General features: G+C 35.2%; 2 protein-coding genes across 3 annotated transcripts in view; one reads left to right on the top strand and one right to left on the bottom strand.

The window, feature by feature from the left end:
• LOC127865549 (protein jagged-1b-like) overlaps nt 1-22,124 on the bottom strand; it is a 30,636-nt gene extending 8,512 nt beyond the window's left edge. The window contains exons 1-7 of the mRNA XM_052405394.1: nt 22,051-22,124; nt 21,379-21,559; nt 10,621-10,660; nt 9,068-9,181; nt 8,440-8,553; nt 7,363-7,476; nt 5,209-5,322 (exon numbers count right to left, since the gene is read on the bottom strand). Of these exons, the coding sequence (XP_052261354.1) occupies nt 5,209-5,322; nt 7,363-7,476; nt 8,440-8,553; nt 9,068-9,181; nt 10,621-10,660; nt 21,379-21,559; nt 22,051-22,124 (751 nt within the window). The remainder of the gene's footprint in view (nt 1-5,208; nt 5,323-7,362; nt 7,477-8,439; nt 8,554-9,067; nt 9,182-10,620; nt 10,661-21,378; nt 21,560-22,050) is intronic.
• Nucleotides 1-25,186, top strand: part of LOC127864457 (cadherin-6-like) — a 210,689-nt gene that overhangs the window by 47,406 nt on the left and 138,097 nt on the right. The gene's annotated exons all lie outside the window — the stretch shown is intronic.

Raw genomic sequence — 25,186 nt, 5'->3', positions numbered from 1 at the left:
TATTGTACCAAGACACCTGTTTTATGATTTATATGTTAAAGCACTTTTGTCATCTGTATAAAATTGGATAATCTGAAATTAATCTCATACAACTGTAGGGGCCTAAATAACACTAAAAAACGTAGATATGTCTTTGGTTTATAAACAAAACAAGCGCATATTTATTGTCTCCACAAGACTGTCATTTTACTCCTGATATGAAAAATAAAATATATCCAGAGTGGGATGGAGAATGTCATTTTAGTTTTGGATTTGGTTTTAATTCAAGAGGCATTTGTGTTTTGTTTAAAAATAACTTACCAATCACAGTAAATACAATTGAAAATGACTCTGTTGGAAGCTACTTACTTTTAGATTCGACATATATGACAAACAGTTTAACCTTATGTACATTATACGGGCCGAAAGATACCCCAGCTTTTGTACAGACCTCTAATAAAAAAGTAACAGATTTTAACAATGATACATATATAATATGTAGGGACTTTAATTATGTTTTAGATGTCAACTTAGATCATCAAAATTAAACATCCATTTACAATAATAAAAATGCAAGAAAAACGCTGCAATCTATTATAAGAGATAACAATATAATTGATATTTTCAGATATCTAAATTGCACTATTTAACAATATACATGGAGACGCTTAACACCATTACAACAGGCTAGAAATATTTTTTCCTAACATAAAAAATTCGAAAATCTACTATTGATTCATGTTATAAGTCAAATCATTTAATCATCGACATAGAAATATATTTTGAGCACATGGAAAAGGGCTATGGGAATTCAACAATTCACTTTTAAAGGATATTGACTATTTAAATTGCATAAATACTTTGATAGAAAATATTAAACTACAGTACTGTATACCTATCTACAACATAGAAAACATAGAAAATATCCACAATAACAACATACAATTTGTTATAAACGACCAATTATTTCTGGAGACATTACTTATGGAAATAAGAGGAAAAACTATTTCAATTTCATCATATAAAGCTAAACAGTACACAAATCAGGAATCCAATTTAATTTAGAAAATTGATATACTCCAAAAATTAAAGAATTAGAAACTGTGAGGGAAAATAAACTAAGGGTCTCTTATTCGCTCTAGAGCTAAATGGATAGAAGATGGAGAAAACCCCACTAAATACTTTTGCTCACTCGAATCTTATTATTACACAAACAATTCGATACCTTTTATTGAGTAGAAAACGGGGCTAAGTTAACAGGGCAAAACGATATTTTAAAAGAAGCTGTTTCATTCTATAAAACATTATAAAATAAGAATGACAACGAAATAAAATACAATATTAATGCTGATCTATGTAATAATACTATACCTGAATTGAATAAAGTGCAATCTGACTCGTTAGAAGGACTGCTTAATATTGTATATTAAGTATCAATAACACTTAAAAATATGAAACATGATAAAAGCCCAGGTTCCGATGGATTCACTGCGGAATTCTTTAAGGTATTTTGGAGTAAGTTAGGTCACTTCATGGTGAGGAGTCTTAATTATACATTTATTACAAATTCCCTGTCCATAACACAAAAACATGGAATATTACTTGTATCCCAAAATAAAACAAGCCGAGATGTTACTTGAAAAACTTAAGACCATTGACACTATTAAATGTTGTTTACAAATTAGCATCAGGTTCCACTTCAAATAGATTGAAAACAATACTTGATATTTTAATCTCCAAAGATCAAACAGTTTTCATTAAAGGTCGATTTATTGGTGAAAACACCAGATTACTTTACGATATCTTAATATATGCTGAAGATAATAAAATACCTGGGTTAACTATGATGATTGACTTTGAAAAAGCGTTCGATACATTGTCTTTCCAGTTTATAGAAACAACTTTTAGGTTTTTAATTTCGGACCAATGTTTCAAAAATGGACATTTTATTGTTCTTGCATAATACCATGGCCTCTATACAAATAAATGGATCCTTTATAGATCATTTTTGTATAGAAAGGGGATGTCGTCTAGGAGACCCAATCAGTGCTTACATTTTTTATAATTTGTGCAGAAATTATTGCTATTCAAATAAGGGAAAGCAAAGAAATTAAAGGTATAACTATGAATGACTTACAATATAAAACATCCAAATTTGCGGATGAGACATCGTAATTTCTGGACTGATAGGAATCATCTCTTAACTGTAAATTAGATATTCTTCATGAATTCTCATTATACTCTGGACTTAACATAAACTATGAACAATTTAATTAAATTTGGATATGATCTATGGAATACAGTACTAGAGCGATACAAACTAAATACAAACTGACATGGGGAGCTACTACCTTCAAAGTTATTGGGCTAATGTTTGATATCAATTTAGATAAAATGGTAATGTCAAATTTTGAAAACAAAATCGAAAGTATTAAAAGATCAATAAGTCATTGGAATCGCAGAAATATTACTCCTCTAGGAAATATAACCATTGTCAAATCATTGTTTCTACCTTTACTTACTCATTTATTTGTGTCATTACCAACACCAAGCATAGACACCATGAAAACTATAAATCAACACTTGTGACTTTATTTGGGCAGGACCAATCAAAATTAAAAAACACAGTAATTGTTAAGGATTATAACGAATGTGGGTTAAATATGGTAGATATATGTTCTTTTGAAAATTATATGAAAATAACATGGCTTAAGAAAATAGTGTCAGGCGAAGGAAATTGTTATTCACTGGCTAGATCGTTAATAGATTTAAAAATAGTATTCAATACTGGTAAAATGTATGCCGAAAAAATATGCTAGCACTTATTATATAAAATATATTTTGGCTTGATGTTTTGAAAAACTAAATATTGTATATTGAAAAGCTGCCAATATTGAATTGTGATGATATTCTTGATATGCCTTTTTTATAATCATAATTTTAAAATTAGCAATAGCTATATCCATATTAAATATCTATATGAAAGAGGTATTCGGTTTGTGAGAGACATAATGGTAGAAAGAAACTGCTTTATTTCAAAAGAATCTTACACAAGTTGGAACAAACGTAAACTTTCTATTGTACCAAAATTTAATAAACATAATAAAGAAATACATTGACAATTTTGAAGACCTGCCAAACTTTGACAAAAACACTCAAGGACCTATATTACCAACTTACATACAAAAATAGTAACCAGCCCTAAAGAAGAGAAACATATGTATAAAACATTAATGAAAAACAATGACATTCCAGCTAGTTATACTAAATTGAATTCAGAATTTTTATATATTGAATGGAAAAAAGTACATGCACGTGTATTCAATATAACTAAGAAACTTCTATCAGATGTTTCCAGTTCAGAATAGTTCACAGAATACTGGGGACAAAATCCTTAATGTTAAAAATGAAAGTTGTCGCTAATAATTTATGTACATTCTGTAATTTGGGAGTTGAAAATATAATGCACTTGTTCTGGTACTGTCCACATACCCAGGATTTTTTTAATTTGTTGTTGATATTGTTCGTAGAAGTAGACCAAGCATACATATTCACATTTCATGTCAGGATCTACTACTTGGAATTATTAATCCAAAAATGAATTACTTAAATACAGAATACCTAGAGCTTAAACGGTATATATTTTATTGTCAAGGAAAAAACAAAGATCCTTCAAAAGACGGACTTGTAATCAGTATGAAACAAACTTTTTAAATTTACAGAAATACAATTAAATCAGAAGAAGAATTACAAATTATGGTATCTGGTTGAAATATTAAATAACATCTCATAAAATGGCATAACCAATCATAACATATACTATAAATAATGCTTAAAACATATGTATTTGTTGTCGTTGTTGTAAACTCTGTATTATCAGTTTTTCGTATGTAATGCAATTCAGCACTTTCTATTTAATTCTCTTATGTGCAATATTTTATTTAAATTATATACATACTTATTTTCAACATTAATTTAGCTTGTTACAATATAATTGTACAAACTGTTTTTTTATGCTGTTGTTAAATACTTGAACTATAACACAATTATAATATTATATGAATGTATGTTGAATGTACTACAAGTATATTAATTATATTATAGTTATGTACCCACCAAGAAAGCTGTACAGGAAATACTTTGTTTTATGAAATGTATAATACTTTGTATGATTGTATACAATACTCGTATGTATGTATGTAATATTATGAGTGAATACAATTTTGCACTGAAAAAAAAGAAAAGTATCGGACGCATGCTCTTAATATATGAAACGCGCACCTATAGAGGCGTGTTTATGGAAACACGCAATACAAAAAGACCCCCGGATCTAAATCAATGAGAATACTGTTGGAAAAAGGATGAGGCATAACACACTCTTTCACCATTTACAGTAGCCTCACATGTTGCTTTAGCCCCTCCCAACATGCAGACAAATATTGCTGATACATAACTATGTCGTTAAAAATGAAAGATATAGTTTAAGCGTAGTTTGTTATGTAATCGTTGATATGAACTACAAAGTATTCGATATGAGCAAATATTAACACAATAAAATCACCATATGCTTAACAGCTGATATCATAAGATAAACTGGTACACATACTATTAAACCTTATGAACAAATGTTAAATAATACGTATTATGGTATTTCAATTGATATCTCATTTGCTTGAAAACAGTACACCGGTATATTTTCATCTAAAATAAATATTATTTTCGTAGAATGTTCTTTATACAACTATATAATTTGTATCTGATGGTTAGGATCAGTGCGATACGTTACTCTGCAAATGCTATATTGAAATTGATTTAATCAGACACTTGTTTAATATTTAAGCACTGCTCAAGTTGGTTTGGTTGTATTATGTGTACATATTCATTATCAAAATTTGGATAAGATATTGGTTTACGAAGCAAGTTTTGAGGAGCTATCTTGATTCTGGCTGCCACTTTGGACGCCATCTTCCTTATGTTTAAAATATAGTTTTCATTCCGTAATGCATTTATGCTAAGTATGAGTATATCACAATTAGATTATACGATATTTCTATACGTAAAACCGTATACGCAATGACTATTTTAACAAATATATTGAAATGGAATATGAAAATACCATTATCAACGCCATTTAATAGCAATAACTATATATAATAAATATAAATAAATAAATTATAAATATAAATAATAAAACAGGTATGATTATTTTCAAGTGATTTATAGCCATACCCTGATCACAGTTGTTGCCTTGCCACCCCGATGAGCATACACAAGAGTAGGCGTTCTGAAGATTACTGCACGTTGCGCCGTTCTTACACGGAGCTGGGTCGCATTCGTTGATATCTGAAAGATATACACAACAAACATAAATTTCTCAAATACTCAGCGTGGTTACATTATTTGTTCAGAAAAAAAACTGTTTTGAAACATATGAGAATAGGTTTATACCTTCGCCTTGTAAGCGTTAACTTGACATAGCAACAAAACACCGCCTACGAGCGAAATGGCTTCCAAATACCTAAGGCAGACTCGAATACAAATTTGGACATTTTTGTTTGCTTTCATTACAGGAAGCTCTGTTCAAGCACACGTCTGACAAACCAGTTGACTGTACTAATAATGATCGGTTTACTGGTATATGTGTGTACACACCTACCTTGGTCACAGCTGTTTTCCCTGCCAGCCGGGTGAACATGTGCACAAATGTTAAATAATACGTATTATGGTATTTCAATTCATATCGCATTTGCTTGAAAACAGTACACCGGTATATTTTCATCTAAAATAAATATTATTTTCGTAGAATGTGCTTTATACAACAATATAATTTGTATCTGATGGTTAGGATCAATGCGATACGTCACTATGCAAATGCTATATTGAAATTGATTTAATCAGACACTTGTTTAATACTTAAGTGCTTCTCAAGTTGGTTTGGTTGTATTATGTGTACATATTCATTATCAAAATTTGGATAAGATATAGGTTTACGAAGCAACTTTTCAGGAGCTATCTTGATTCTGGCTGCCACTTTGGACGCCATCTTCCTTATTTTTAAAAATATAGTTTTCATTCCATAATGCATTTATGCTAAGTATGAGTTTATCGAAATTAGATTATAAGATATTTCTATACGTAAAACCGAATACGCAATGACTATTTTAACAAATATATTGAAATGGAATATGAAAATACCATTATCAACAACATTTATTAGCAATAACAATATATAATAAATATAAATAAATAAATTATAAATATCAATAATAAAACAGGAATGTTTATTTTCAAGTGATTTATAGCCATACCCTGATCACAAATGTTGCCTTGCCAGCCCGGTGAGCATACACAAGAGTAGGCGTTCTGAAGATTAGTGCACGTTGCGCCGTTCTCACACGGAGCTGGGTCGCATTCGTTGATATCTGAAAGATATACACAACATACATAAATTTCTCAAATACTCAGCGTGGTTACATTATATGTTCAGAAAAAAACAGGTTTGAGACATATGAGAAGATGTTCATACCTTCGCCTTGTAAGCGTTTAATTGACATAGCAACAAAACACCGCCTACGAGCGTAATGGCTTCCAAATACCTAAGGCAGACTCGAATTCCAATTTGGACAGTTTTGTTTGCTTTCATTACAGGAAGCCCTGTTCAAGCACACGTCTGACAAACCAGTTGAGTGTACTAATAATGGTCGGTTTACTGGTATATGTGTGTACACACCTACCTTGGTCACAGTTGTTTTCCCTGCCAGCCGGGTGAACATGTGCACAAATGTTAAATAATACGTATTATGGTATTTCAATTGATATCTCATTTGCTTCAAAACAGTACACCGGTATATTTTCATCTAAATAAATATTATTTTCGTAAAATGTGCTTTATACAACAATATAATTTGTATCTGATGGTTAGGATCAATGCGATACGTTACTATGCAAATGCTATATTGAACTTGATTTAATCAGACACTTGTTTAATACTTAAGTGCTGCTCAAGTTGGTTTGGTTATATTATGTGTACATATTTATTATCAAAATTTGGATAAGATATAGGTTTACGAAGCAAGTTTTGAGGAGCTATCTTGATTCTGGCTGCCACTTTGGACGCCATCTTCCTTATGTTTAAAATATAGTTTTCATTCCGTAATGCATTTATGCTAAGTATGAGTATATCAAAATTAGATTATAAGATATTTCTATACGTAAAACCGAATACGCAATGACTATTTGTAACAAATATATTGAAATGTAATATGAAAATACCATTATCAACGCCATTTATTAGCAATAACAATATATTATAATATAAAAAATAAATTATAAATTTACATAATTAGACAGGTATTTTTATTTTCAAGTGATTTATAGCTATACCCTGATCACAGTTGTTGCCTTGCCAGCCCGGTGAGCATACACAAGAGTAGGCGTTCTGAAGATTAGTGCACGTTGCGCCGTTCTCACACGGAGCTGGGTCGCATTCGTTGATATCTGAAAGATATACACAACATACATAAATTTCTCAAATACACAGCGGGGTTACATTATATGTTCAGAAAAAAACTGTTTTGAGACATATGCGAAGATGTTCATAACTTCGCCTTGTAAGCGTTAACTTGATATAATCACAAAACACCGCCTACGAGCGTAATGGCTTCCAAATACCTAAGGCAGACTCGAATACAAATTTGGACAGTTTTGTTTGCTTTCATTACAGGAAGCCCTGTTCAAGCACACGTCTGACAAACCAGTTGAGTGTACTAATAATGGTCGGTTTACTGGTATATGTGTGTACACACCTACCTTGGTCACAGTTGTTTTCCCTGCCAGCCGGGTGAACATGTGCACAAATGTTAAATAATACGTATTATGGTATTTCAATTGATATCTCATTTGCTTCAAAACAGTACACCGGTATATTTTCATCTAAAATGAATATTATTTTCGTAAAATGTGCTTTATACAACAATATAATTTGTATCTGATGGTTAGGATCAATGCGATACGTTACTATGCAAATGCTATATTGAAATTGATTTAATCAGACACTTGTTTAATACTTAAGTGCTGCTCAAGTTGGTTTGGTTATATTATGTGTACATATTTATTATCAAAATTTGGATAAGATATTGGTTTACGAAGCAAGTTTTCAGGAGCTATCTTGATTCTGGCGGCCACTTTGGACGCCATCTTCCTTATGTTTAAAATATAGTTTTCATTCCGTAATGCATTTATGCTAAGTATGAGTATATCAAAATTAGATTATAAGATATTTCTATACGTAAAACCGAATACGCAATGACTATTTGTAACAAATATATTGAAATGTAATATGAAAATACCATTATCAACGCCATTTATTAGCAATAACAATATATTATAATATAAAAATATAAATTATAAATTAACATAATTAAACAGGTGTTTTTATTTTCAAGTGATTTATAGCCATACCCTGATCACAGTTGTTGCCTTGCCAGCCCGGTGAGCATACACAAGAGTAGGCGTTCTGAAGATTAGTGCACGTTGCGCCGTTCTCACACGGAGCTGGGTCGCATTCGGTGATATCTGAAAGATATACACAACATACATAAATTTCTCAAATACACAGCGTGGTTACATTTATGTTCAGAAAAAACGGTTTTGAGACATATGCGAAGATGTTCATAACTTCGCCTTGTAAGCGTTAACTTGATATAATCACAAAACACCGCCTACGAGCGTAATGGCTTCCAAATACCTAAGGCAGACTCGAATACAAATTTGGACAGTTTTGTTTGCTTTCATTACAGGAAGCTCTGTTTTAGCACAGGTCTGACAAACCAGTTGAGTGTACTTATAATGGTCGGTTTACTGGTATATGTGTGTACACACCTACCTTGGTCACAGTTGTTTTCCCTGCCAGCCGGGTGAACATGTGAACGAATACTTGTTCTGAAGTTTGTTGCATGTCGCACCGTACTTACACGGGTTTGGGGCACATTCTTCTGCTTGTTGGGCATGAACGTAAACGTTTCCAAAGTATATGAAAACAATGCAAGAATCTCCAATAGTTTAATAAAAATGTACAATTATACCCTACCTTGGTCACAGTTATATCCCTTCCAGCCAGTTATACACGTGCATGAGTAAGCATACCGAAGATTGGTGCACGTGGCACCGTTTTTACACGGGTCGGGAGCGCATTCGTTGAAATCTGAAATAACGTGTACATACAATTATGTTTATTCGACGATTACGCATATATTGCATTTAACATTTTGGACAAAGGGCGTGAATATTAAATTTAGCAACAATTGCCAAAACCCAGTGTTCCTTTTGAGCATGTGCAGCTGCGGGATAGAGTTACTTTTAGCGAACAACTGCATTTGAAGTTACTGTACTATATTTACCAACATGTCAAGACAATTATTTAACCAATTTATAAAGTTGTAAAATGGGAATAACGTTCGTTAAGCGATTGATGTGTATGGAATAATGTAATAAGCATTAAAAAGCCACTCGTTTACAGGCTGAGTATGAACAAGCTTTGTGACATTTAGCCACCTGAAACCGATCAAAGGGGATAGAAACACGTATGATCATTTGCAAGTGCTTTTGAGTATGTACACGAGTACGTCTTCTGGAGATTAGTGCACGTAGCGCCGTACTTACACGGGAGAGATGCGCATCCGTTGTTATCTAAACGATAAACACCACATAGTTCAATGGCTCGAATAATCAGAATGGTGACATTATTGGTTCAAAACAAACCGTATTGACTATAGATGAAGCGATGTGTATACATTCGCCTTGTTAGCGTTAAATTGAACGAACCAGCAACAACACATTGCTAATCTTGCAGAATACATCATATACCCGGACTTAGGGTATATAGAAAATAGTATATGTTAAATGGATATTTAGTTGGAAACATAACTCCAATCAAGAATCTAAGTGATGCCGGTCTGGTATCATTGAGAGTCCTGAGATTTCAAAGATGGCGTTTAAGATCGACGCCGCTAACTTTTATTAACTGTGCTGCTATATAGTTAGGACTTTATCACTGTCCAATAGACGGAGATATGCATAACTAAATTGACAACTTTTAGTCAGAAATACGACAAAAAAAACTTAGGAAATGTATTCTTCAAAGAAGTGTTTGCCTGATACATGGCACCATAAGTGGCGAGGTCAGGTAGACAATCCAATGTCTCAAGCGTGTACAAACTTAAAAGTGGGGTTACCACAAATTAATATTATACTAGTAATCACTGAGAACAAACACCATATGATCTCTCTGATATAGAAAATGTATGCATGAATAAAGAACTTCACAAATTGTGCACTCAAACACACAAGTTAGTCGTTACAGGAGATCTTGAAACTGAAACATATAAAATTATAACTAGTAGTCTAACTGACTTAAAAACAACCAATAAGTAAGCTGACATTATCATGATAAAGCAAATGGTTGATTCTGTAGACAGAGACCACATTTGCATTATAGTGGTAGCTGCTTAAACAGTCTCTTTTGTTGTGTTGTCTTATTTCGATGTTGTTCTGAAAGTCTCATAATTGATAAACATGGAATGACCAGTTAGGGAGAGAGTGGTATTTAGTTAAATTAGTTAAAATTAGTTTAAAAGCACTGACTTGATCTCTGCCCAGAGTAACTCCGTACGAGACACTTTGTCTTATCATTTTGGTATCGGTAATGGTTAAACTACTTAAATGCTGAACGCAAACAACTCATAACAGTCTATTTAGAGATATGACAGCTAGTATATAGGACATTGTACAAGAAATAGACCAGATTTGTCTCAGCATGGTAAAGAAAGCCTGATAAAGAGGATGTATTTATTACAAACAAAACGTATGTTAAGCCATGGAAGGCAAGTAGGTTAAACGTATGCAATCGCTAGCAAACCGACCTGGGATGCATATTATGAACATGTTACATGTTCCCATATACAGGCGTCTATATAGAAAAACGCAATAGATGCAGACCCACCGGATCTGAATGCATGTGTCTACTTTTGGCGAAAGGACGAGGCATCACACTGTTTTGTTTCCATTACATTAGCATCAAATTTTGCTCTAATTGCAAACAATTTGCTAAACATAATAACATCTAAGTGAAAAGAGATAGCACATGTTCAACACTTAGTCGCTCATGCTATAAAGAGTGACTACTTAGGGCTATTTGTCAAAAGTTTCAGGTTGACATAATTTGTATTGTATTGTCAAGATAAGGGCGATATGTTCATGCTATACTAAACTCTACACATTGTATCTAATAATTCATTTAACGAGACACTAATTAAACACGTAATGCTACTTAATTTGTATTATTTGTACTAATTCATTATTTGTGTGCAACATTTTAGTATCATCTTGGTTTCAGCAACAAGTTTAAAGCCACCATATTGATTATGGCAGCCATCTTGAACGCCATGTTCATACTTTTTAAAATATAACATAAGTTTGCATTCATTTATTTATGATTAACATGTATCAAAATGACATTATGATACATAACATTTTGCTGTTCGTTACGTTAAACAAAATAAGAATGAAAATGGCTGGCATATAGGACGCAATCTAGAATTCATGAAGACCCTCAATGATAATAGACCGGTATCATTTGGATTGTTCATCAAAAACATGTTCCCTAACGAAACACACATACACATGTACCTTACACTGCAATGCTGGTCTATTAAAAAAAACAATTTTCTGCCGGAGTGTATCATGTATTATAATGTATAATAATATTGTGTTATACATGTTTAAAATGTCTTCGCACTTTTTGTATTAATTTAAATTATGTTTAAATGCTTAATTAAAATTGTGTAATAGGAAGTTGCAATAATTTAACTCCCAGCTATTGATCCTCCGGGTCCTGGGAGTTGCAACTGGTTTCACGATTTACCATAGCAATTTTACCGTCTAGATTCCAGGAGCTGATTTATTGGTAAAATTAGCAACATAAACTATTTTCTGGCATGAATTAACACAAATATATCGTCAATATCTATAATGAGCAAATTAAGATAACTTACATGATATGGTGTGCTCGCAGAAGAAAGATTTTAATCAAAGTTTCAAACACTTCAACCGTAAATGTCAACTTGTGAAATAGTTTTTATTAACCAAACGAAAAATTAAAGGAACGCACGCGGTGTGTTTATAACATTTACCAATAAACGGTTTACTTTATTTACTTATGTTTTTCTCCGAACATACAATTCATGTTTTTAAGAAAGTTTATTTTCAAACATCAAATATTTGTTTTAAATGGACAGAAATTTTATATAAAATTTGTTCAAATTTAAATTAATACTTATGTTAATTGTATATGAATAGCGGTCAGACAACATACTTTTAGAAGAAACAAAAGGAACGATGACCCTTAGATCTGCCGTAAGGGAATTTTAATACAACATCTACAGCAGCAACATGTATTAGCTCTAAAGCATACAATAGCTTTTAGCCATATACAAAATAGAAAATAACAAAAGTGTAATGCATGGATTATAAGAATTATGATTTACCCCGGCGATTTTAGCCCAGCGAGCTAAAATGCGTGCACTTGAAATTCTCACACGCGTTTGCTGTCTGCATTCGGCAAATGTTCAATCAACACATGCACGGTCTTATCAGCGGCGTGTGAATAAGGGGCTTAGATAACACGTATGAACGATTTACGGGTCGTTCATCGGGATCGATAAAGGTGTTTGTCCTCTAATAATGGCCGATAATGGTCTATTATTACCGGTACATGTAAGAGCATTTAAAGATATGCTCATTGTTTTTGTTTAATTTATTTTAATTAGTTAAAACCTATTTATTGTAGCTCGATTGTATCGAAAGCCGTATCCTTATATAAACGCTCTCGATTCCGTTTCCTGGGACTAGAACTGGGAATGCTTGGTGTCTTTTTGGGGAGATTAAAGGAACGCTCCCAGTGGATTCGAACCCGTGACCTCCCGATCGCTAGGCGGACACCATTTCCACTACGCCACAGCGATCTTTATAAATATTTTAATTGTTTACGACTATTGCAGAAAATAAAAAAGTATAAAGAACTTGCTTCAAAAATAAACTGTAACTGATGTGTGTTGCGGTTGTACGTAATTTAGGCTATCAATACAATTAATTGGAATCAAACGTCTTATTTGATTGATCTCGACCATTTAAAGTAACATTACTACTCAAAATCAAAGAAAAATTCATACAATTGTTTGTAAAATAAACTTAACAAATTCAAAATCAGTGTTCTTTATGGCAATTGGTAAAATTTCAACGCCAGATGTGGACTGGTAAAATAGATGTTTGTAGATGCAAAATGCTCCTTTTCATTATTGTTTTGCATATTTACTCATACGACATATGGACACTAAAATGGTGTTCGTGTGTCGTATGAATAGATATATTCGCGGGAATTAATTGTGGCTACAAATAAATAAACACGAGCATTTTGTATCTACAAAAATCTATGTAATCATATCACATCTAGCGTTAAAATTTTGGATATTGCTATAAGGAACACTGATTGTTAAGGTGTTATCTTTATTTTATGAAATACTTAACAAAATGTTCGTTGATTTTGAGCGTTATAGAGACTTAACAATTTGTTCACATTATTTTCTTAACGGCGACTATAGCTTAACAGTACCAATATTTAATATATTCAGATCCAATAGATATACAGTTGTTTTCATATTTACGAAATTCGCTATATACCTGCAACACATTTGTCTTTAGTCTTTGTGCATGACAAAATACAATCTAATAAACGACCAGTAGTTGGAAGAAAGATTTTCCATGGGTCACATAATGTTTTTCAATATTATTTTTTTGCTTTCTGTTTGTTTTTGTTCTTTAATTTTATAATATATGACTTGAATGAAATTAACTGAGGACAAAAACATAAATATTAAAAGAAATGTTGTGATTTGGTAGCTCCAAAGTAGTGTGGATTTTGATTTAAAACATTTAAAAAGTTTAGAAAGAATTCGAAAACAACCGCCTGCCGCAGTGCCTGACCAAATTCCTGGGGAAATGCCAGTATAAATATATATATTAGTCGCTTGTTATTCTTGCATGTTTATCATTACATTTTAATCAGTGACAATAATCAAAAGAAAAATCACTCCAAAACACCTATCACACCAACACATTCGCATTTTGCACAGCACCTCGAACAACACGGACAAAGATCACACTCACATACAAAACAATTCTTTAAAACACAACCTTCCCTACGCATAACATGCTTTCACCCATCTCTTTAGTCAACAAAGTATTAAATACAGAGAGCCTCAAGCACTCAACTCTCTTAAACGTCTCTCATTCCATTGTCTCACACTAACGAACGACCATACGGATAGACAACTGCAAGGGACGGGTTCTATATACTTTTATTTTAATATGTATTTCAATATTTACACACATTATCAAAGCTTTACAATATGTACACTAAGAGACATACATCTATGCACTTTTATTTTGATATTTATTTCATAATCTCACACAGAGTATCAAGCTTTACAATATGTACATAAGTAGGCATACATCTATATACGTTTATGCTAATATTTATTTCATTCCGTTAATTAATTAAATACTAAATTGTATAGCATGAAAAAAGAAAATATTTATTAAGTATTCCATAATACAGCCTCATCTCTAGGCATGTAAGAACACCCGACACTACATCCATTTTTTCCGGATTTTCAGTTCAATTAGTGTACAGCGCAATATCTGTTTCTTACAATGCCGTATCTAAAAGCACGGACTCTACCACTTATCCGATCGCAGCGAGAATAATAATAAGAATGTGTCCTAATTCAAACTACACTGTTATATGCAATACAAGTTCAACTGCTACCATAAGACCAGATCGTCAGATACTACGGTGAAAACAATTTGTGCAGTGTAACCTTTTCTTTCGCTTTGCACTAATCGACAATTCACAACTTCCGCAATAAACGATTTGTTATCAAGTTTATGTTTTGAGCATTTCTCAACAAAATACACACAAACGGGTGTCGATGGTACCATTAATTGTGTTTGTTACGATGTATTAGGTTGATTGAACTAGATTTTTATGGACATATGTGAGACATTATTTTTTTACATTGAATTTGGTTTTATCAAGAAGAACTATGAGCTTTACGTATGTACTCATAAATGCTCAGAGCATTCAAGAAGAACTAGTGTAATAGGCAGTAATGGCAATGTTTCATACGCCGAAATTATCTCGTAAAATGATGTGAGTTTAAATTTATACTAAATTCAACATAAACATTGTTTTAAACTGAACGACAGTGGAAACAAATCATAACATACACGCATTTGTCTGCATGTCAATTACTTAATTGAGAGTTTTTGCATCCCTAAAATAATGATAACACTCAGTTGGTTGTGAAAAAAAACAAACGAATTACTCACTATACGCATGTCAATATAAACCAGCGGCTTATGCATATATCACAGCATTAGAAACAACGCTGTTCACTATTAATCTATATATTTTCTCTTATTTGCATTTTATATATTTTATATACACAACAAGATAACGAAAGAGTTCATATCATTATATGACAAGGGAAACTAAAGTCCTAAGAAGATATTAAGACAGTTATGTTTTGTATATGGTTTAATATGGGGTTGATTATTAAACCCTGAGAAAGCAAATTTGAAAAAAAGTTTAGTTGTATTTTGATTTACAATATATTGGATGCAATCTCGGTAAATAAAACGGTCACGTTATATGAATGTGGACAGCTGAATATATAACATTATTATGTATCTTAAAATGATTTTATACTTTAAAGATATTTCGAAAACAAGCAAAAAAGGCTCAGGTCATTTTGACGCATTGGTAATTAAATCATGAACATGTAATGGAAAGGTTGATCTCTTTTAAATATCAAAGTAGAAAGTATTTGTAAATATGTGAGATTTGTGTCAGTTAGAACATATATTGACGTTCAAATTGACAACACAGAAAATGCATCTAAATATAATATAGTCATATTCATATAACTGTTGATAGTCAAACAGTTAAGAATCTGACACTTCAGGTCGAAGTACTCTTTATATCCAGATTAATTATCGGCGACACTTTGAAGTTGCTATTTTTAACCAATCGATGGAGAGTTCTCTTAAAGTTGTGGTAAAATAACCATAATGTTCTCATGTGCCAAAAATATTTCACTGCAGTCTATGTCGAAGAATTCGATTAGCATGTGTTTTGTTTTCATTTCTATATGTACAGGTACATGTGTTTGGCAACCTTTACAACCAATATTTAATGATATTCTACACATGTATGTTGTGTGATTAATTATATGTCAAGAGTGAGGTTCAGCTACATGAAGCCTTAAAACCAATTTAAGTTTCGATGCTCTGATTTGACAATCCAAGATGTTGACCTTAGCTTTTGATCAGTTTTATGTTAGAGTTGTTCTGTATATATTTCTTGTATTTTTTTAACAATTGATTACTTGCCATAAATTTATGATAAACCCATGGCAAGAAGCATTATCCCGTTATATTTTTTTGCAATTGCAATATTATCAGTGCTGAACACAGCTAGACCTTAACAGAATGGCACTCTGCCTACCTTGTGTCCCACTCTGCCTACCTTGACTCCCGTCTTAACCCTTTTAGTTTCTGACAGCATGCATAATTATGCAGCAAATTTAAATTGAAGAAATTCAAATTCAAATTAATGCTTACTATGATGACTCGCTTATTTAAAGTCCTAAACTATAAATCTCTGGATTGCACTTTCGAATCCCTGTCCAGCCAAAAAAAAATCTGTGATTATGTAAAGGAATATTTATTTATTTTCATTCATATGTTTGTCAACATCATTGGCTCAATTCCACGATTTTTCACTTGTTTCTATCCTTATCCGTCTTTGATTTATTCTAATTCATATTTGCGTTTATTAGTGTAAATATGTTTCTTTGTACTTCGTTATGTTCATTTTTTTATATAATGTTCTGTCATTCAGCAAAAAAAGTATATCACTATGATGTTGCAATATTGAGTCTTTAATGTTTACATACATTTACAACATCTTCACACATTATAACACATACTCTTTTATTTCATTCAAACATTATGTTCATAGTATTTCAGTTGCAACACCAACGCCGTATATCTTGTTAAAGCTATTTCTTGTTTCTATTGATTGCATATTTAATTCCTTATTATAATTATGTTAAATTTAACAGAATTACACAATCTGGTTTGTTAATGGATTAATATCTTCTAGAACCTATTATATCTGTCAATTCAAGTGAACAGTTTTGCTAGCGTTTTTGTAATCATGTGTAGGTCTGAACGGTTTGTTCTGCCTAGATTGTTGTCTAGCATGTTGTAACAACTGCAATATCTCTATTATAACAGTCGACACATAATTTATGTATTATCGGTAGGTTCGTATACATAGGTGTACTGTATGTTGTAAACACATGTCTTTCTTTTAAATATGTGCCAGTTGTGCTTTGCAAACAATAATAAATGAGGTATACTTATTGCAAATATTAAGAAGAAAAATCTGATCATTTATTTCTATATACTGTTGATAATGTTCTTGTATGTTTATACAAAACATAATTACTATCACTTTTTACTTTTCGCTCTGTATCTAAATCTTTTTGCTGTTGCTTTTTACTACGTTTTATATTTCTTTCATGTATTCCTATCAAGTGCAGTTACTTTCATACATACACTTACATATGCCTTTAATTAACCACATCTATCGGCATCTCAAGAAGCTATTCCTTTAATTATTACAAAACTTACAAATTATGTTGAATGACCGGCCTTTTTGCATAAGTCTTTACACTCTTATCTACGTTTTAATATTTTTTTCTATTGCATTGTTTACTTATTTCTTGTATTTATTTTAACCGTTACACTTTCAATCTGTTTCCTCTACATGGAACCAATAATTTGACCATAATGAGCCTTCCCAGAGTTTACTCTCTTCTCTTGTTTACTTTGTTTAGCATGACAGCTATTTACATGTTAATTTTGTTCCTGCTTCGTTTATCATGAGTAAAAGCCAGACAATCATAGCTGTCATGTCCAACTTGCGCATCAACTACTTCTTACCGCTAGCAATCACTTTATTTTATCTCGTCGCTATCTTTAAGATTCCCGTGTTTGTAAAATCTTGGCTGTTAATATGGATTCAACGTCCGAGTGCCATCTGTAAATACAGACCTATGTACGTATCAGTCCAATCAGTCAAAAAGTAAAGCAAAATAGCATGTTCTTTTTTCGATTAAATACAGTCTTTCGGACAACACGTTGCCTATGGATACACTGTCTTCTACTTGTCATCTTCAGTGACATCCACCCAAACCCCGGGCCATCAGTAGTGTTTCCTCATCATCACGCATAGGGACACATCACTAGATATGTCCAAATTTCTCAATTCTTCTCACAATTTGTCGATAGTAAACTATAATGTGCAAATTCTTCTTCGTAAGCTAGATCAGAGTCTATTAATAACGAACAAATATTCATACCATGAAATATTCATTCATATTCATTCAGGTTTAAGCCTACCTGTCCGTCGAGCTCAAAATTTACACGGCGGAGTTGCTGTATATGTCAAATATTGTATTAATTTAACTCGTAGACCAGATCTAGAGATAACTTATCTTGAAGCAATTTGGTAGGAGGTTCGACCTTATTCTATAATAAACGAATTTTAATCGGAACATTTTTACAGAACAAGCAAATCAGATACCAATTAGTTCAGTAAAATTGAAGACTCAGTCTGGCTGGCAATAGATACTGGAATAAACAACATTATAGTTTTGAGCGACGTTAATTTAAACACCCAACTTGATCCAGTTAAACATAAAACAAATTTTCTTAAAATAAAATTCATTTTGATTTTTAAATACTTACCTGCAATCCTAAGATTTACCTTTTCAAGGTGGGTCAGCTCCTCAAGAATTTTTTAAGTGCCGGGAATCTGCCACCTCTCCACAGAAACAGATCAGGTTAAACATAGCACTATGTAATCTAACCAGAAATCAAGAATCGTAACTCATCTTCCTTTTCATACAATTATGAAAATAGTAAACGATGAGCGTTGTGGGAGGTGGGACTTACCGATAGCAGATAAGTATTTAATACTTGAAATGAATTTTAATTTTAGAAAATTTGTTTAAATGTCATAAGTACATTAGCTACTATCCCTAGCTGATTTTGTAGCTGCGGCGGGACGGCTCGTTTATATTTTCCCATCACAGCAAAACCCGTAATCAGGTTTTTTTCAGCCAGAGATAGTATGTCCTCATATAATCTTCGTTAGTACAGTATTGTACTTTAATTCCGGATTGAGCAAGTAAATTACGCCATGGAAGTTACTACAGTTTGAGCCACAACAAGAGGACCCAACATATATAATGTGTCTTGTTGACACTCAAGAGAACGAAGATAGAATGAGGAAAAGGTGGTTGCATTCCTCCAGAAGGCAGCTTGAAGCACTTCAGAAAGTGGAACATTATTAATATACGCCCACGAAGCAGAAAGAGCTCTTAATTCATGCGGTCTAATCTTAAACAGGGACCATTCCCTAGATGACAGAGAAGAATAAGCCTTCCTTATAGACGAGGCTACCCAACGAGAAATAGATGCTGAAGACACATACCCCCACCCTTTTAACGGAATGAAAAGTCTCTTACGAGAACCTCGAATAGACTCTACTCTTTTAAGATAGAATTTTAAGGCCCTCACAGGGCAAAGAAGTCTACCATCATCTTCATGTCCACAAGTATTAGAAAGACTTGGAACTTTGAAGGGTTAGAAGCCATAGAGGGGATTTGATTTTAGCAAGGAATCCTGGCTGACATAACAACGTAACAGATCCATCTGAGGAATCAAAACGAAGATGACCATCCTCGATTGAAAGAGCATGAATTTCACTTCTACGTTTGGCTGAAGCCGTAGTAAAAAGAAACACGGTTTTCCAAGTTAGGAAATGTAACGAAGCTTGATCAAGAGGCTCATACGGAGCCTTAGTAAGAGAACCAAGAACACAAGCCAAATCCCATTTAGGAACAATTGTTCGAGAAACAGGACGTTTAGTTTAAACCTATTTATTTTAGCTCGATTGCATCGAAAGCCCTACGCTTATATAAACGCTCTCGAGTCCGTTTCATGGGCCTAGAACCAGTACTTGGTGTCTTTGGGGGAGATCTAAAGAACGCTCCCACGGCGGGGATCGAACCCGTGACCTTCCCGGTCGCTAGGCGGAAACCATATCCATTACACCACAGCGAACTTTTAACAGGACGTTTGAGTTCAATATCTCGAATCAGTTCCGAAATCGCTGGATAAGCACAGACTTGTGATGACTTACTAAAAGCCAATGTATGAGAAATCATTGATCTTTATCCTTTGATGGAACTATGAGAAAGTTTCTTATCATGAAAAAGATAGATGCGAAAATCCTCTATGCGTCTAGAAGAGGAAGTGAGGGGATCAATTTTCCCTCGAATACACCAATTAGAGCATCTTCCAGAAAGCATCTTAGACAATTCGGGTGAACTTTCTCCTTGCAGAAGCAACGAGGGTTGAAGCCCTGACAGAAAATCGTTTCTTCTGCAGAGATTGCCTGATAACGGCCAGACGTGTAAGCGGAACATTGCTCGATCCGCATGAAGTCTGCCTCTCTCTAAGATCTATTTTGTTAGGAAGTTTCCTGGGATAATCGTACAGGAGACTGAGAAGATTGCTGAACCAAGATCTCCTGGGACACCAAGGGGCAATCAAGAGTATGCGACACGCACTCACCCTGATTTTGTCCAATATTTGGGAAATCAGAATGGGTGGGGGATAGGCGTAAGCGTCCAGTTGGTCCCAATCGAACGAAAGCGCGTCTACTGCCCACACTGCTGAACCGTAAACTGGACTCACATACAGTGGAAGTCGGTGGTTGTGTCTGGTCGCAAATAGGTCGACCAGAGGATAACCAAACATGAGAAAAATCAGATTGGTCACTTTTAGATGAAGTGTCCACTCCGATGGAACTGATGTTTGCGAGACAAGCCATCCGTCAGGGCTATGAGGCGACCTGGAATATATTTGGCCAGAAGAAAAATATTTAGCGTCTTGCAAAGAACAAGTAATTCCCTAGTTTCCAGATACAGGGAGTGAGAATGTGTTCCCCCCTGTGCCTTGATGTAAGTGACAACTCATGTGTTGTCTGTTGACATCATCACACAAGAGTCTCGAAGATGTGACTGGAAATGAGATACAGCTAGAAAAACTGCACGCATTTCTAGAGTGTTGATATGTAGATGTGACTCCTGATGAGACCACAACCCTGAAACTATCAGACTGAGTGGTTCCAGATGAGCACCCCACCCTTCGTTGCTCGAGTCCGTCATTAGATATACAGACGGTTGCGGAGGAAGAAGGCGCACTCCTGCCAAGAGATTTTCCTCGTCTAGCCACCACTGAAGATGAGGTGTTAACTCCGGAAGAATTGGAATCTGCGACAACATATTCTCCGGAGACCATTTCCAACAAGCTGAGAGCGGTTATGCTGAAGAGGACGAAGGAACAGACGTCCTAAATACACAAAGTCCGCTGCTGAGCACAATATACAGTTGAGAGAGAGGAATTATTGAACTGTCATATGAGATTGGGACAAGGTCTGATATGCGTTGACGTGAAACTCTGAACCGATTGATGTGGGTCAAGAAATTCATTCCCACTAAAGTGAATACTTGAGAAGGAATGAGGTCTGATTCGTCTGCATTCAGAAGTAGCCCTAAGGATAGGTGTTCCTTCCAAGAGAATTCTCGGTGGTTCAGAAGCAATTGACGATTGAGCTGGTGTAAAAGCCAGTCGTCGAAATATTGAAGAAGAATACCATGTACTCGGATATGTGCTTCGACTGCGGCCATAAGCTTGGTAAAGACTAGTGGAGCCGTTGCCAACCCAAATGGCATCGCTCGGTACTGGTAGACCTGGCCTCAAAAGGCGAAGCGCAGGTACTTCCGGTAGTTTGGAGGTATAGGAACATGGAAGTACGCATCTTCCAAATTCAAGGACATCCACCAGTGCAGGGGTTTGATGGAGTCCCGTATGAAGGACGGAGTCTCCATTTTGAAAATTGGTTTGAGTAGATACATGTTGAATACTTTTAAGTCTATTACTGGTCTCCAGGAACCATTTTTCTTTTGAACAAGAAAAAGACGACTGGAAAATCCTGGAAAATAAGGATTTAGAACCCTTTCTACCGCCTGTTTTTCCAAGAGACCGAGAATGGACTCTTCAATGTGAGGATGCGGAAATACCAGCTCTATGGGGACGCCGAAGTGGAGGTCTGCTTTCCAATTGAAAATTCAGGCCTTTTGTAACAAGAGAATGAACCCATGCGTCCGAAGGTTTTCGAAGCCATCTATTTGAAAAATGTAGAAGTCTGGCTCCCACTTGTATTTCCGGCATCGGCGGAGATGGCGGTAGAAAGGGTTGTCCCCAAGGGCTGATAATAAGGAGCACGCCCCTGCCGGAAAGAGGTTTGGCATTCCTTTTATCCAGCTGAGGTTTGCTCTTTTAACCAGAGTTATTAACAGACGAACTCTGAGAAAAGGTAGGTATGTTATTTGAAAACGGTCTATTAGAAACTAACGTTGATATTAAGAAAGCTTTTTAGAGAAAAGATTATTCCGTTTATCCTTCTTAACTATTGGAACTGCCGGTGGTCTAGAAGCTGGACGCTTAAAGACCCCTTGGCGTTGACCAGAGTTATTTCTTGCTAAAGAAGCATGAAGTTGATCTTCTTTATCCGCTGTGAGTGCTTTTTGTATCTTTCCACCGAAAAGAAAACCTGATGAGAGAGGTGCTGCTCTGAGAGAATTCATACCTGGATCTAATAGAACATCTTTAGGTAAAGATGAAATGATAAGATCTCTACGAATCCTTAACATCTCAGATATTGAATAAGCAGCATTATGTGAAAGGCACAATGTCGTTCGTGATAGATGGATGGATCAATACATCCCGAAGTTCTTCCGGAACAGTGTCTGACGAATCACAAACCAAGCGCAAAAGAGTCGCAAACATTAAGTCTATCTGGTTAGATAAACCTAAAGCTCTCCGCTCTCTTCCTTCCCATTCTTCTTAGATAGAATAAGGAACAGAAACCGAAGTTGACGAACTAGGCATAGTAAGCGAACGCATATTAATGTCTGAATCCTGAACCGATCATTTTGAGACAACATGCAAACCGAAAGTCGGATCGGGCACATGATGCTAATAGCTTCGAGCACATTCCTGAAGTTTAGGCTCAGAGAAATCCTTAGGTACCTTCCATAGTTCTCCTTGTTTAGGAATCGTTTTTTTAACTGATTCCAACGATTGAAACACAGATAAAACAGAAAAACCAATCGGAAGGTGTGTATCAAAGCGGGAACTCACCTTAGTAACCCTGTAAGGATCAAATGTCCAAACTACTTGCTCAGTGACCGAGATCGTTGAATTAGTAGACACCTCCACAGGTCGTGAACTATACTCTTCGCCAAGAGTCTGGAACATCAGTTCATAGATCTGATTAATTGATGCTAAATATTGATCAGTATCAATGTCTGCATCTGAATCAGGATCACTCTCAACAACACCAGCGGTGTGCAAAGAATCCGTGGAAACAGAGTTAGGGATGATAGTTAGATTATCCTGCACTAAATCGTTATTCTCTGGTAAAGACGAATGAACATCCGCAAAGTCGACACTCTGATAATTAAAACCGGGAGTTGACGGTAGATTATCAGAAGTGACAGGTACAAAAATGTCCAAAGGAATCTTGAAACCCATAATGTGTCACGAATGGACGGAGTAGGAAACCCGCGGTGCAGACAAAGCAGCCGTAGTGGTGAGATGAACACCAAAGCTGAATGGCTGTGAAGTAGGACCAGTCGCTGCAACATGTGTTGATGTCAAACTGGAAACTGGTGCATAAGGTATGGAGTCATTACAATCCAAAATAGGATAGTAATGTGAACGATCATGAAAATACCACGGTAAAGCTTGTCTGCGACCATAATCCCTGCGATGCCGAGATCTAGATCGGCTGCAACGGGAATGACGTCTCCTAGAGTATCGTTTCCGTGCGGATCGAGATGATCGGTAATGCTCATAACGACGCCGGGAATGAAGACTGCTCGATGCATAAGAGCGTGTCCGACGTCTACCCCTAGTGTCGGTACCAGTCGACGACGATGATGCATTTGACAACGACGCGGTAGAATAGTCCGATGACCAAGAGCGACGTCTGTTTCTGATCATTGACCGATGACCGTCAACTGTTGACCGGTCAATGATCGGTGCATGTTGACCGGTGACCGGTACCCGGTGACCGGACCGGTCCCTGTTGACCGGTGACCGGTGCCATGGACCGGTGACAGGACCGGCCCCCGGTGACCGGTAGCATTGACCGGTGACCGGTGACCGGACCGGTCCCCGGTGACCGATGACCGTTGACCGGTAGCATTGACCGGTGACCGGTGACCAGACCGGTCATCAGTGATAGACCGTTGACCGGTGCCATGGACCGTTGACCGATGACCGTACCGGTCCCCCGGTGACCGGATCCCGGGACCGGTGACCGATGACCGAACCGGTCATCTATGACCAGTTTTGTTACCGGATGATGACCGTATGGCGGCCTGCCAGTTGGTCTGGCATTGATCGATGTCCTTGACCAATGCAATCGGGCAAAGACCGGCTGACGGTTGTCGCCATATGGTCTGATGTTGATCGACTTTTCTAAGGACTTAGGTAGTGCGATCTCCATCTTGCCCTGCAGCCGGTGACTGAATGCTGCAAATTTCTCATTCCGTAAGTCCTGTAAAGGTCACCGGGAACTTTCTCATCTGATGAAGGTTCATCTGCCCGTGTTTCTGCTCAGAAGAAACGTACTTCGACGGATTGCGTTCTGCCACGGTCGCATCGTCCCACAAACTGCAAACAGAGCAATTATGATCAACAGTACAAAGAGTACACGACAAACAAGTATTGTGGGTATCCCACGAGCCTTTTGTTACCACATGGAACTCTTATTTGTATATTTATTCTTATATCTGAAAATAGAAAAAAGAAAATTTTCTACGAAAGAGAACAGTGTTCAATGATACAAATGAGATGACATAAACACGTAAACAACGTATAT

The sequence above is a fragment of the Dreissena polymorpha genome, chromosome 1 (genome assembly GCF_020536995.1).
Source record: "Dreissena polymorpha isolate Duluth1 chromosome 1, UMN_Dpol_1.0, whole genome shotgun sequence".
In the NCBI taxonomy this organism is placed as follows: Eukaryota; Metazoa; Mollusca; class Bivalvia; order Myida; family Dreissenidae; genus Dreissena; species Dreissena polymorpha.
The sequence above is the reverse complement of the archived record's forward strand: the minus strand, read 5'-3'. Positions and strand labels throughout refer to the sequence as shown.